Raw genomic sequence first — 14,033 nt, forward strand, 5'->3', positions numbered from 1 at the left:
TAATCATATGTATTAGCCTTTAACCTTATGTATCAATCTTATGTACCAATCTTTAATTTTATGTATCAACCTTATATATATCAATATTTAATCTTATGTATCAACCTTCATTCTTATGTATCAATGTTATATACCAGGCTTTAATGTTATGTATCAAGCTTATGTATCAACCTTCATTCTTATTAGACATGTGCATAAAGAAAAAAAAAATGTCTTGTTTCGTTTAGACTTGTCAATCTAGTTATTTATTTAAGTTAAATTTGGTTAATTCATTCAATTCATATTCAGGATACAGGTTCGAAATTTGTTTTGTCTTTTGTCAAATTCTCTTAGAATTTACCTTTTTTTTTTTTTCTTTTATTCGCAACGTTCGAATGGATCAATTTTGAACCAATCGAACCGAAAATTAAAAAAAAAAAAATTATTTTGAATGCAGCAACGTGAACAAACAAAAGAAAAATCGTCATCAAATTACAATGACTCTATAACCACTTCAGCCCCGGAAGGTTTAACCCGCCATAATGACCAGGCCATTTTTTGGCGATACGGCTTCCTAAGCCCAGTGTGAACCTGAGCTTAGGAAGCAATGATGTGCCGCTGATGCTAGAGGGAGTGCATTTAGACTGGAAGGGGCTGAAAGAGGCAGGAGGAGATCAGCAGCACTCAGAGAAAAAAACAAAACAAAAACAAAGAATAAAAAAGGTATTTTATTATTATTAAAAAAAAAAAAATAATTTAAAAAAAAAGCAAATATTTAATGCTATGCAATGGTTAGAAAAGTAAATGTCATCTAAATAGGATTGATCTCTTCTAGTGAGTCTCTCCTCGCTGGCGGTATTTTCACCTGTGACCTCTGACCTCTCCCCATTGACCTGCACTTTTACATGGCGTGAGATACTTGACCTTCGGTGACCTTAGATGATGAGATTCAGTCATCCATGGTACACGGTCACAGAACACCCAGAAGGCGAGGAGGTGTATTTTCATGCTGTCCAACAATATAAACTCTCATTTATTCTGTGTAATAGCTGTATGATTTCATATAAATGATAATGATATGTTTTATATACATTTTGTATAAGATATGAAGGGGGGGGGGGGGGGCAACCCCTTTTGCTTTAAAATACTGATCTAAACTGATATTTAATTACTTGTTGTCTGGGGCACACAGGTTAACCACTTCCCCTCTGGAAGATTTTTACCCCCCTTGATGACCAGGCCATTTTTTTGCTATTCAGCTCTGCGCTACTTTAACTGGTAATTGCACGGTCATACAACACTGTACACAAAATTTATATCATTTTTTCACACAATTACTTATTTTTATCACCACTGGGTTTTTTATTTTGTATATGTATATGAAAAAAGACAGTTAATTAATATCCAATAAAAAAAAAAATTAAAAAATCGAATTTCTTCGTCAATTTTGGCTAAAATGTATTCTGCTACATGTCTTTTGTAAAACAAAAATAACAATAAGTGTATATTGATTGGCTTGTGTGAAAGTTAGAGCGTCTACATGTTATATATATTTGAAAATGTCTTTGTTTCTATTATAAAATTTTGCAAATAAATGATCTTTCTTCATAAATTTGGGCCAAAATGTATTCTGCTACATTTCTTTGGTGAAAATAATCCAAATTGGTGTTTATTATTTAGTCTGTATAAAAGGTATAGTCCATAAACTATGGTATATACATTATATATTATAAAGTATTGGGACACCTGCCTTTACACACACATGAACTTTAATGGCATCCCAGTCTTAGTCCGTAGGGTTCAATATTGAGTTGGCCCACCCTTTGCAGCTATAACAGCTTCAACTCTTCTGGGAAGGCTGTCCACAAGGTTTAGGAGCTGCTCAGCGACCAGGCTGAGCTGCAATAGAGATGACGGGAACGAGCAGCGGAGATTCGAGGCGTCAGGTAAGTAAAACGGGGGGGCTGGGGGCGGCGGTATTGTCAAAAGTTTTTTCACCTTAATGCATAGAATGCATTAAGGTGAAAAAATTTTTACCTTTACAACCCCTTTAAGGCGTCAGCATACCAAGAGATTTTATTTATGTTTATTTATTTATTTCAGGTACTTATATAGGGCCGTCAATTTACGCAGCGCTTTACATATACATTGTACATTCACATCAGTCCCTACCCTCAAGGTGCTTACAATCTAAGGTCCCTAACTCACATTCATACATACTAGGGACAATTTAGACAGGATCCAATTAACCTACCAGCATGTCTTTGGAGTGTGGGAGGAAACCGGAGTACCCGGAGGAAACCCACGCAGACACAGGGAGAACATGCAAACTCCAGGCAGGTAGTGTCGTGATTGGGATTCGAACCAGCGACCCTTCTTACTGCTGGGTGAGAGTGCTACCCACTACACCACTGTGCCGCCCTACATTTTGGACAATTTCATGTTCAGATAGAGTTCTAGGGTCAGTAGTAAGTGATGCAAAGTTCAGGGATAAGTAGTAAGTGAGGCAGAGTTCAAAGATTAGTGGTTAGTGATGCAGAGTTCAAGGGTCAGGAGTAAGTGATACAGGGGTCAGTAGTAAGTTATGCAGAGTTTAAAAGTCAGTAGTAAGTGACCCAGGGTGTAGAAGTAAATAACGCAGAGTTCGTTAGTCACCATAAATGATGCAGAGCTTAGAGGTCAGTGGTAAGTGACATAGAGTTCAGGGGTTAGTAGTAAATGATGCAGAGTTAAGGGGTCAGCAGTAAGCGGTGCAGATTTCAGGGCTCAGTAGTAAGTGACTCCTAAGTTCAGAGGTCAGTAGTAAGTGACATGGAGTTCAGAGGTCAGTAGTAAATGACACGGAGTTCAGAGGTCAGTAAAAGTGACATGGAGTTCAGAGGTCAGTAGTAAGTGACATGAAGTTCAGAGGTCAGTCGTGCGTAATGCAGAGTTCAGGGGCCAGTAGTAAATGATGCAGTGTTCAGGGCTCAGGAGTAAGTGATACAGGGGTCAGTAGTAAGTTATGCAGAGTTCAAAAGTCAGTAGTAAGTGACCCAGGTGTAGAAGTAAATAACGCAGAGTTCATTGGTCAGTATAAATGATGCAGAGCTCAGTGGTAAGTGACATACAGTTAAGGGGTCAGCAGTAAGCAATGCAGATTGCAGAGGTCAGTAGTGGGGACGCAGAGTTCAGTGGTCGGTAGTACGTGACCAGAGTGTAATGCCCTGTACACACGAGTGGACTTTTCGACCGGACTGGTCCGACGGACCGAATCCGGCGGACAATCTGACCGTGTGTGGGCTTCATCGGACTTCCAACTGACCTTTTCGGTCGAAAATCTGCCGGACTTTAGATTTGAAACATGTTTCTAATCTTTCCGCCAGATCCAGTTCCTATCGGGAAGCCCGTTCGTCTGTATGCTTTTCCGACGGACCAAATACAACGCAAGGGCAGCTACAGCACCTGCCTGCGAGAATGTTTCCAGCGCGATCCCATCGCGCTGGTTCTCGGCGACAGGGTATAATCTTGCGCTCTCTGCAATAGGTAAAACACATTTTCCTATTGCAGAGAGCGCGAGAAAGAAGCGAAAATGTCATCTGGTATAAATTTTGGGGGACCCCCACGCCGTTTTTTTCGGCGTAGGGGGTTCCCCTTAAAACCCATACCAGACCTGAGGGCCTGGTATGCCCTACGACGTTAAAGCGATAAAAGCCCTGAGATTGACTTCCTTTTCTAGTTCCGTCGTACCTCATCACGTTCAAAATTACTTTAGTCCGTGTGTGGGCAAGTCCGTTCATTCAGAAGTCCGCTGTAACTCCGTCGAAAGTCCGTCGGGAAGACCGGCGGACCTAGTCTGCCAGAAAATCCGGTCGTGTGTAGGGAAGTCCGTTCGTTCGGAAAGTCCGTCTGGAAGACCGTCGGACCTAGTCTGCCATAAAGTCCGGCCGTGTTTACGCGGCATAAGGGTCAGTAGTAAGTGACACGGAGTTCAGCGGTCAGTAGTAAGTGACATAGAGGTCAGTAGTGAGTAATACAAAGTTCAGGGGTCAAGAGTAAATGACATAGAGTTCAGAGGTCATTAGTAAGTGATGCAGAGTTCAGAGGTCAGTAGTATGTGATGCAGAGATTAGGGGGTCAGTACTAAGTGACACAGCGTTCAGGGGTCAATAGTAAGTAATGCAAAGTTCAGGGGTTAGTAGTATGTGGCAGAGTGTAGGGATTGGTAGTAAGTGATGTAGAGTTCAGAGGTCAGTAGTAAGGGACACAGTTCAGAGGTCAGTAGTGACTCAGGGTCATTAGTAAATGGTGTAGAGTTCGAGGTCAGTAGTAAGTGACGCAGAGATCAGGGGTCGATAGTAATATTGGGCCTTGACCCCTCCAATGTATCTCCATATTTACTGTGCTGTACATTCCCTATTCAACACTTTCATAGAACACCCTGATAATGGTGCCCAGAGAACATCTCAGCTACAGTAAGACATTCCATAGTTTGCAGCTCAAATGGTCCCCCCCAGTCTTCAGAACAAGGGGAGTGGTGCACTTTGTGTTCCCTTTTTGACCGGCACAGCTCTGGCACACTTGAAATGCCTTGTGCACCCAAGTTGGTAACCCATCACAATGTTGGCAAAAGTTGAATCCCTTCCAGATGATCAGATGTCTAATTTCATGACCAGTATTCCATAAGCTGGGAGATATCAGAATCTCATCTTTACAATTCAACCCACTACCCTGGTGTATGAATTGCAGGACCAGATTGTTGGCACTAGCTACCTTGCAGAGTTGATAAAGCAAATGAATCGCCAAGATTGACATTGGAGGGGATGACCTCATATTCCTCCAAAATCCGATCAATGTCTCTTATGATTTGTCATGGGAAACTGGGAAAGTGCATCAGCATTACTATTTAAATGTTCAGGTATGTATTGATCGGTATAGTTGAACCAGGCTACCCAGCACCGTTCCAAGGCCCTAAGTTGATGGTTTCCAAACAGGCAAAAGGATTGTTCACATTCTCTTTCCTTATAGCTCTTGTCTTGTATGTCTCTTTTTTGTATGCCTTTCAAGTCTATGTCCCTTTTAATGAAACAGAAAGTTTTGACCAGTTATACCTCTTGCCAGTATCATATTCCACTGTTCTAAGAATATAGATACTACTTTCTTCATGTATACAATAGTCACACTTGTATCATTCCCTGTTATCCCGAATGTCACAGGTTATTATAAAGAGGCTCTCACATCTACAAGGTGAAGAACATGCTAACTCTGTCAATGGGGCCTCCATGTCTTTGTGTCATCACAGCAGGTCTTCCATCTTGACCACTTTCGCTAAGTGGATTCTATAAATACTGACCTTAATCCTTTCTGGTCTAATCTCTTATGTCTGTTCTGGAACTTGGCATTCAGAGTTTTACGCAGACATGTACCAAGGAGCATGATAACCGACTGCTGGAAGAGGGGAGCCAGAGATGGAGACCAAGTATGAGAGGAGCGGGAAGTCACCGAGACAGATGGTGTCCCATTCTGTGAGTATTAGACTTCACCGAAGAAAGAGGAAAAGGCACTGAAGGGAGAGAAAGACTGAAGAGAGATAAAGAGAGAGAGAAGGGGGGGCAGAGGGAGGGAGGGGAGAGAGAGGGAAAGGGGGAGAGAGAAAGGGGGAGAGAGAAAGGCAGAGAGAGAAAGGGGGAGAGAGTGGGGGGAAGGGGTGGAGGGGGAGAGAGAGGGAAAGAGGGAGAGGAAGGGAAAGGGCGAGAGAGAGGGAAAGGGGAGAGAAAATGAAAAGAGAGGAAGAGAGAGAGGGAGAGAAAGATTGAAGAGAGATCGAGAAAAAGAGGGATAGATTGGGGGGGCAGAGAGAGAGAGAGGGGGGAGAAAAATAGAGAGAAAGAGAGAGTGTGTCAGGGAGAAGTGAGTGGGAAGAGAGATAGAGAAAAAAGAGAGAGGAAGAGAAGGGACGGGGAGAGAGAGAGAGAGAGAGAGAGAGAAGGAGAAAAAGAGAGAGAGAGAAAATAGAGAGGAAGAGAGAAGGGGAGAGGGACACAAGGCTGGAAAGAAAGAGGGAGTGAGAAAGAATAGACAGAAATAAAGAAAGGAGGGGTGAGAAAGAGATAGAAGGGGAAGGAAAAAATAAAAAAGAATAGAGAATGGTGGGGGGGAGGGGATAGAAATAGTGGATAGAAAGAAATATAGCAAGAGAATGAGATAGAAGGGGAGAGAAAGAGAGAGAAAGGCGAAAGGAGAGAGAAGAGAAAAGAGAAAAATGGATAGAGAGAGGAAAGAGAAAAGGATAGAAAGACAAAGAGGGTTAGAAAAGCGAGAATGACAGAGGGGGAAACAAGAGATAGAGAAGGAGAGGAGAGAATAGAAAAACAATGAGTGAGAGAAAGATAAATACAAAATACCTTATGACTAGGAAGTCAAATAAACAGATGGCCCCTCTTTCTGGAAGTATTAAGAGTTCACTGGAGGGGAGGGTGGATTAAGAGAGAGAGAGAAGAAAGAAAGAAAGAAAGAAAGAAAGAAAGAAAGAAAGAAAGAAAGAAAGAAAGAAAGAAAGAAAGAAAGAAAGAAAGAAAGAAAGCCTTGTTGCTTGAGAATAGGGATGGGCGAACGGTTCGGCCCGAGCAAAAGTTCGGGCTGATCTCTTGTTTTCGGTGAACAGCCAAACAAACGGGTCGTTCGACCCTTTGTTTGCCCCCCCTGAACCAACCACAATGCATTGCGGCGCTGAACAGTGCATTGCAAGCCCTGATTGGCTGAAGCAGTGAAAGCTTCAGCCAATCAGGGCACAGAGCACTGTCAGAGTCATGATTGGACACTGTCATCATGACTTTATCCAATCATGGCTCATTCCCGCCCAACAGTATAAAAGTATTCTTTCAATAGCAGCCATTTTCAGCGTGATTTCGGTGTGGAGAGAGATAGAACAAGGCTCTGTTCATGGCTATTAGTTAGTTAGTGTGCTATACTGTGCTATTTTGCTGCAATTGTCAGTGTAGAATATTAGCTTAGTGTCAGTCTAGGGATAGTGTGAGTGTAGTGAGGAGGAACATCATTCAGCTTTGCATGTTGTGCAGCTAGAGTAGGAACAGTTCAGATAGTTTCACTGTAGTGTAGTGACACTGTGTCAGTAATCTCAACATTAGTATATAGCTAGAGTAGGGCCATTTTCTGCTGTGTCCATTAATGCCAGTTTAATGCCATTTACTTCTGTGTGCGTTACTGCCAGTTTAATGCCATATCATTTTGTGCGTGCGTTACTGCCAGTTTAATGCCATATAGTTCTGTGTGCGTTACTGCCAGTTTAACACCATCTAATTTTGTGTGCGTTACTGAAAGTTTAATGCCATATTGTTTTGTGTGCATTACTGCCAGTTTAACGCCATATAATTTTGCGTGCATTACTGCTAGTTTAACGCCATATAGTTCTGTGTGCTTTACTGCCAGTTTAACGCCATATAGTTTTGTGCGTTACTGCCAGTTTACCGCCATTAACTTCTGTGTGCATTATTGTCAGTTTAACGCCATATAGTTTTGCGTGCGTTACTGCTAGTTTATCAGTGACACAATCCCTATTGTGTTCCTGCTGGAGCAGACTCTGCGTGGCATTATGGACAGGGCACTGGAGACAGAGCAGCAGGAGGAAGAGGAGGACCTCCTTTCCTCTCAAGGCCCACTTTATCCAGACACCACCATTCCTATGTCACAGAACACACAGAAGGAGAGAGGGGAGGAGGATGAGGAGGAGGATTCTGGCACTTTCATAGGCTTCAAAGAAGAGGAAGACATGTGTCAATCTGTAAGCAATGGTTCCAGATGCTGTCATTCTGAGTGACCCCAAGGAGTCTGCTTCTCAAGCCTTAGCAAATTTTTTTTTTTTTTTTAAAGTATTTTATTAAGTTTTCACATATACAAAAAAGTTCAGTACATCAACTGTTATAATATAAGGATATGTGTTAGACAGAGTCAACATACATCATGAAGAGTGAGCAAAATTATATTACATAAGAAATGTAGTTGAGGCATAAATAAGCAACCTGTAGGGTAAAAATCTTGGAGGTTATAAACAGTCTACGTCCGTGGTTACGTAAGTCTCTGACCAATCCTTGATGTGTTAGCGGGAGTTGCTAGTTAAGCCAAATAGATTGTGAGACTGTTAGCATAAAACCTGCTTGTTGGGGGTGTGTCTTAGTCAAAGTAGGAGATCAGTAATGAAAAAGAGTCGTGTAATGCTTTGCCGACCATGGTAGTTCAACCCTCAGTCCTGAGCACCCCTAATGGGATCTACCTGTGCCCAGGGAGGGTATATACAGGTGTCTTCTGGCTATGAATGTCGGTTCGGTGTGCTTGTAGAGGAAGGGTTCCCATCTAACTGGGGAATTCCCTAGGATGAGATGATGCAACTTGAATACATACAATTAGGAGTTGTCTGTGTGAGAGAGGGAGACAGAAGGGAGATGGAAGGTCAGGGTTGGGAATATGCTAATTTATGTGTTTATGTGCTCAGTTGTGCATGGCCTTACATTGCCTTCAGAATCAGTGGGTGGTCGACTGGTGGGGGTAGGGGTCTGTTGTGATTCTTTAAAATGGGCCCAGCAAGCCCAAGTTTCCCTGTATTTAGATGGAGTATCAGCAGATTGGTGTATGAGGTTTTCTATCTCAGCCAATCTGTCCACTCTTCGGATCTATTCAGCAATCGAGGGAGGGGACGTGCTTCTCCAATGGACTGGGATGCACAGATTTGCTGCATTGATGAGATGTAGAACCAGCGACTTCTTGTATATACGTTGAGGAATGGAGGTGTGGTGGAGTAGGAATTGAGCCGGAGTATAGTCCGGAGTAAAAGTCGTTATATGTGTGATTAGGCGGTGGATTTCAGACCAATACGATTGGATGAGGGGGCATTCCCACCAAATGTGTAGGAGAGTGCCTCTGGCTGTGTTACATCTCCAGCATTTAGGAGAAATGTTCGGTATAAATTTATTAATTTTGTCAGGGGTCCTGTACCATTTTGTAAATATTTTGTATCTGCATTCTTGGATCGATACATTGATTGAGCCTTTGTGAATGTGGTTGTGTATGTTTTTCCACTCATCAGGGGTAAGGGAGAGATTCAAATCAGTTTCCCATTGTCTGATTAAAATGTCTTCCTTGGTGTCATTAGGTGGATAGAAAAGAGCATGAATGGTTGAGATGAGGTGTCTTTGAGGTTCAAGACTGGTGCATAGGAGTTTGAAAGGAGTGAGGTCCCTAGGCCTTAGCAAATTTGAGGTGCATGGGCAACCTCATGCTTCAAAGCTTGTGAAAGGACCCAAGAATACGTGGCATAAAGGAGAAGAATGATTACTGGTTGGCAACCCTCCTTGACCACCGTTATCAGGGGAAGGTCTCAGAACTCATAACGTCCCCACAGATAGTGCAGAAGATAAAATCTCTTGAGGAAACGTTAAAGAGGATTTTATTGAACATTTTTCCTGACTCCAGTAGGTTACAGTGTCGTGGAAAATGTAGTTTTGAGTCTTCTGTTGGTCAAGAGAGGAATGTAATAAAAAGGCGCCCGCTTAAGTGAGGCATTTTGGAATTTTTTTAGTCCTCGCCACCCAGGGCTGTCAGCTTTCACATCCCATCGGGAGCGTCTGCATCACATGGTGGATGATTACCTGGGGGCGAAAACAGAGATGGAGAGCTTTCCAGCTGACGATCTACTGACTTACTGGGTCATGAGAATAGACCACTGGCCAGAACTTGCCCAGTATGCTATTGAGTTGTTGGGCTACCCTGCATCCAGCGTGCTTTTAGAATGGGCATTCAGTGCTGCAGGAGGTTTTGTTACTGATCATAGAATGCGTCTGTCCACAGACTCTGTGGACCATTTGACTTTTATAAAAATGAATCAGTCCTGGATTACCAGCTATGAAGCCCCTGATGCTGATGTCACTGATTAAGTCTTTTTGGTATGTGGAATCTCTGCAGGACCTCGAGGCTGCCTAGCTTTGAGGGTGTTCAATCATTTTATCTGTAAGAATGTTTTTGGTACAGGTTTCATGGGCACAATTAACACCCAAAGAGTCGTTTTTCTGCACCTGTATGACAGGTGCATATCGTTGCAATTTTTTACAGCAAGGCCAATTCTTGCTTTCATCAAGAGTACCTCTATAGAGTTACGGTGGCAAAGGCGCCCCCGACACCCAAAGACCAATTTTTCCCAGTGCACTACATTGTGGCCTTATCATACACACTGGCTCCCCAGCTGTTGCTGAGCAAAATAAAGGCAGCTTGCAGGGAAAATGTAATTTTCCTTGACTTTATAAATGCAATTATTTCTGCAGCAGATTCCAGACATGGTATAGACCTGCCACTTTACAGGTAGACTGTATATTGGAAGGAATTTTTCATTTTTATGCTTTCCCTTTAAAAATCAAAAAATCACTGCTCATTTAAAAATGACGTTTTCCACAAACTTTTATTTTTATTGATACATGTCTCCCGGGCAGTACCCGGACCCCTATAACCATTGTATGCCCAATTACTTGTATATAAGCCTCCAAAATGGGCACTTTTGATTTTTGACGTTCGGGTCCCATTTACTTTAACTTCTTCCCGCCCACCAGCTGTCAAATGGCAGCGCGGCTCTTGTTCTGGGTGGACGTCATATGACAGCCGCCCAGAACAACCGCTCTCGCGCGCCCCCCGGGGGACGCGCAGCAATCGTGGCCGCGCCGTGTTGCTGGGACATCTGTGATGCCTATCCGTGCCCACCAGTGCCACCTATCTGTGCCCACCAGTACCACCTATCTGTGCCCACCAGTACTGCCTATCTGTGCCCACCAGTGCTGCCTATCTGTGCCCAGTGCCCACCAGTGCAACCCATCAGTGCCGCCTATCAGTGCCGCCTATCAGTGCCACATATCAGTGCCACCTATCAGTGCCCATAAGTGCGGCATATTCGTGCCTTCTTATCAGTGCCACCTAATCAGTGCCCCATATGTTCGGTTTGTTTGAGAGCAAACACCCAATGTTCGAGTCAGATTTACGTTTGACTCGAACCGCGAGCTCATCCCTAATTGGAGGTGAAATTTGTAGTAAATCACAAAATATATAATGATACCTCCCATTTTAATATAGAAAACAAGAGACAACCCCCCAAATGCCCCCGGGGGGTAGGACAAAGGAATGGACTATCTCGGTACCCAATGGCTACATAACTGAAGTAGTATAAAAATATTTTTTATCGGTACAGAATCTAAATGTTCACATTTGTGACAAACACATAAATAAAATGACATTTATCACATATTGACAGAATGTAGTTTGAACTGTATAAAAAAACATAAATCACTAATAGTGAAGAAAACTAAGGGTGTAGTTGGCGGTTAATCTAATACATGTTTTGTGGATAATTCTGCTTTTTCAGGAGAAACAAACCAAGATACTGTTTGTAACAGAGCATAGTAACAGTCAACCGATAGCACAAATTTCCCCCTGAAGAAGATACGTCATCCCGGTATCGACACGCGTTGGGGATGGGACAGGATGGCACGATAGGCAGTTTGTCTGCTTAGGAGGAGGCTCATATCACCCCGATACCTGTTCGGTATACAATTCGTTCATTGCTGATTATAGAGTGGTGCACTAGGTGCACCTGTAAAATGTGAGTACCCCTGGAAGATTTTTTTTGCTTTGTTAAAATAAAACGTTTGAAACTCTATTACACTATCAAGCTCTCTAATTTTTGCATAATATGGAGATATAAACTGAGGAGTCCAGGATTCCAGTACCCTTTCTGAATCCAGAGGAGGTTCATATGCGTGCTTGGACTGAGCTTAATTGCAAAGTCGCATGCAAAGTCGCAAAGGACACCTTGGCACGTTTTGATCGCCTACCAAGCTGTTTGGATCATATGGACTATTCTGCACGGTCATTAGTGATGCAGCAGGACACCTATTTGCACATGAGCACTTTGTTCTTTGATACATTCACAATATATGATATATGGACTTTTTTTTTGTATTTTACAAAGCTTTATGGTTTTTTATGAATTTTACACAGTTATGCACATGAGCACTTTGGACTGAGTTGTGCATTTGAGTTTTCACACTATTGTTTATTTAGGCTGTCACATCACGTATCAATTATGCTGCGCTAGATAATATGTAATGCACACCCAATCAGTCTGGATCCCGAAATACATACAAAAATAGCATAAATACAAGTACGTATTGATCAATGTTAATATTTTTTAAGCTATTTATATTTTAATATATGCACTTCAGTACCCACACTGATGAAGTGTGCATTACAATTTTAAGCACAGCGTAACTATCTAATTTAACCGATAGTACATGATTGATAAATTTAAGGCAGTAAATATAGTTACAACAATGGTATACGGGGGTAGCTACATAGTTGCTAACCAGCGAAAACCAATAACTGAGAGAAGCCAATTCCTTTTTCCAGTTTGGGAAAGACATGTATAATGTGTAACAATCAATAAATGCCAATTATAATTAAACAATAAGTTTCACTTAGGGTAAAAAAAGTATCATAAAATGGTTGCTCATACATCTTTCTTGACAAATTCCTTAAAAGATTGTTTCTCCAGGTATGGAAACCCATGTGTAGAGATCACTTAATCCATACATAACAATTAATATTTTTACTTTCTGTGTCTTGGCAGATCTCACCTAAACTAGAAGTACGTGGGTCTGGGAATGTGAAAGTGCCAGTCTGTAACAACTACAGGGCTAATCTGGGTAAAAACTCCTGCGTAGCATCATTACCTCCCGCAATAACTAAAGACCGCAAATATCCAAGTCTCGAATCTGTAAACTCTAGCCCATTAAAGACTTCCGTTAGGAGTGAACTGGTGTCAAACGAGAAGGTCAGCAGAAAGTTTGAGCCTTTGAAACCATCTTCCTTAGTGGAAACCCAGAACTCGAACATACATCTCCAGAGACGGCCAATTAAGCTGGCTCCGCTCAACCTCCCAGAAGAAGTCAAGGAGGCGCAACTCAAAAAGATGAAAGATGAGGTCTACCTGGCTAAAAAAAGTTCTAAGAAAACTGACAAGACGATGAAGGCCATGAATGATCGACCCATGAAGAGAGATCCTTTAAACAAAGTTGGCATGGCCGAGAAGACTCTGGAGGAAGTTAAGGTAGAAAATAATTTATCGGAAGAAGGCAAAGGCCCACAAGATCACAAACCGAACACTGTTATGTTATCTGGAAATACTGGTGAAAGAATGTCAAGTTCTTCAACAATTAAATTCAAAAGTGGACATGTCCATAGTTCAGTTCCGAAAATAGTCACTGTGGATTCTACTGATATTTCTGTCAAAGGGCGTTTTAACCACCCAAAAAGTTGCAGTACAATTCACAACATACTGAAACCAGTAAGTCAATAGACTTAGTATAAATTAGGTAGGCCATACATGACACAAAGATAAGCTAAATCAATTACTTCATCTTTGGAAATATGAATTCATATGGAAATATGGCTAATAAAATTTGAAATTTTCTTTTAGAAGGTAAAACTATTTGATAAATTGATATGGACATTAACCAATATCACTCTTAAAATGTATGTAAAGCTTAAAAATTAACTACCTTTGTTTGGTCCATTTCAGTGTGTTAAAGTGTTTGTAAACCTAAAAAATTATGTTACTGTCTCTTTAAAGAGGAACTGCAGTCTGCTCACATAATTTGTAATTAAAACATCTTTGCCATTCTGAAACTTCCCTCCAACCACTTTGCATATTATTTTATATATACTGTGATTCTGTACTTGCCAAATATGCTGCAGAATTCTCCCTCCACTGAGTCTGGCTGGAGCCATTTTAACTGTGGGCAGCTGAAGCTGCTGCCTGTTCACTTCCTGGATTTACACAGAGGCACACCTCCAGCTCCGCCTGCCCTCATTGGCCCTCTTATGACCCATCCCCCCTCCCTTCCTGGTGAACTCTCACAAGAGTTAGAGAGAAAGAGAGCTGTGCATGATGTCATAAGCCTAGGTTAATGACCAGACAAGAAACAGGAAGTGGGCTGAATATTGTATTTACTGGCAGAAAAAAA

At 42.0% G+C, this 14,033-nt stretch overlaps 1 protein-coding gene across 2 annotated transcripts; it reads left to right on the forward strand.

Annotated features, from left to right (window-relative positions):
• Positions 1 to 5,336: 5,336 nt before the first annotated feature.
• On the forward strand, positions 5,337 to 13,706 carry LOC141146172 (uncharacterized). Of its 2 annotated transcripts, XR_012244748.1 has the most exons (3): positions 5,353 to 5,483; positions 11,375 to 11,611; positions 12,638 to 13,706. XR_012244748.1 is itself a non-coding variant. In XM_073632908.1 (2 exons), the coding sequence occupies exons 1-2, from the start codon at positions 5,427 to 5,429 to the stop codon at positions 13,364 to 13,366; spliced, it is 786 nt and encodes a 261-aa protein (XP_073489009.1). In that variant the 5' UTR covers positions 5,337 to 5,426; the 3' UTR covers positions 13,367 to 13,706. The 2 variants fall into 2 exon arrangements, 1 of the variants encoding a protein (XP_073489009.1); XM_073632908.1 differs by lacking the exon at positions 11,375 to 11,611 and having other exon boundaries at positions 5,337 to 5,483.
• Positions 13,707 to 14,033: the final 327 nt, after the last annotated feature.

This window comes from Aquarana catesbeiana, linkage group LG05, assembly GCF_042186555.1.
Source record: "Aquarana catesbeiana isolate 2022-GZ linkage group LG05, ASM4218655v1, whole genome shotgun sequence".
NCBI lineage: Eukaryota > Metazoa > Chordata > Amphibia > Anura > Ranidae > Aquarana > Aquarana catesbeiana.

Excerpts from the sequence above, each read along its gene's own strand:
- LOC141146172 (XM_073632908.1), top strand. The coding sequence starts at position 5,427 with ATGGAGACCAAGTATGAGAGGAGCGGGAAGTCACCGAGACAGATGGTG. Across the intron at positions 5,484-12,637 it reads GACAGATGGTGTCCCATTCT|ATCTCACCTAAACTAGAAGT; the intron begins GTGAGTATTAGA and ends GTGTCTTGGCAG.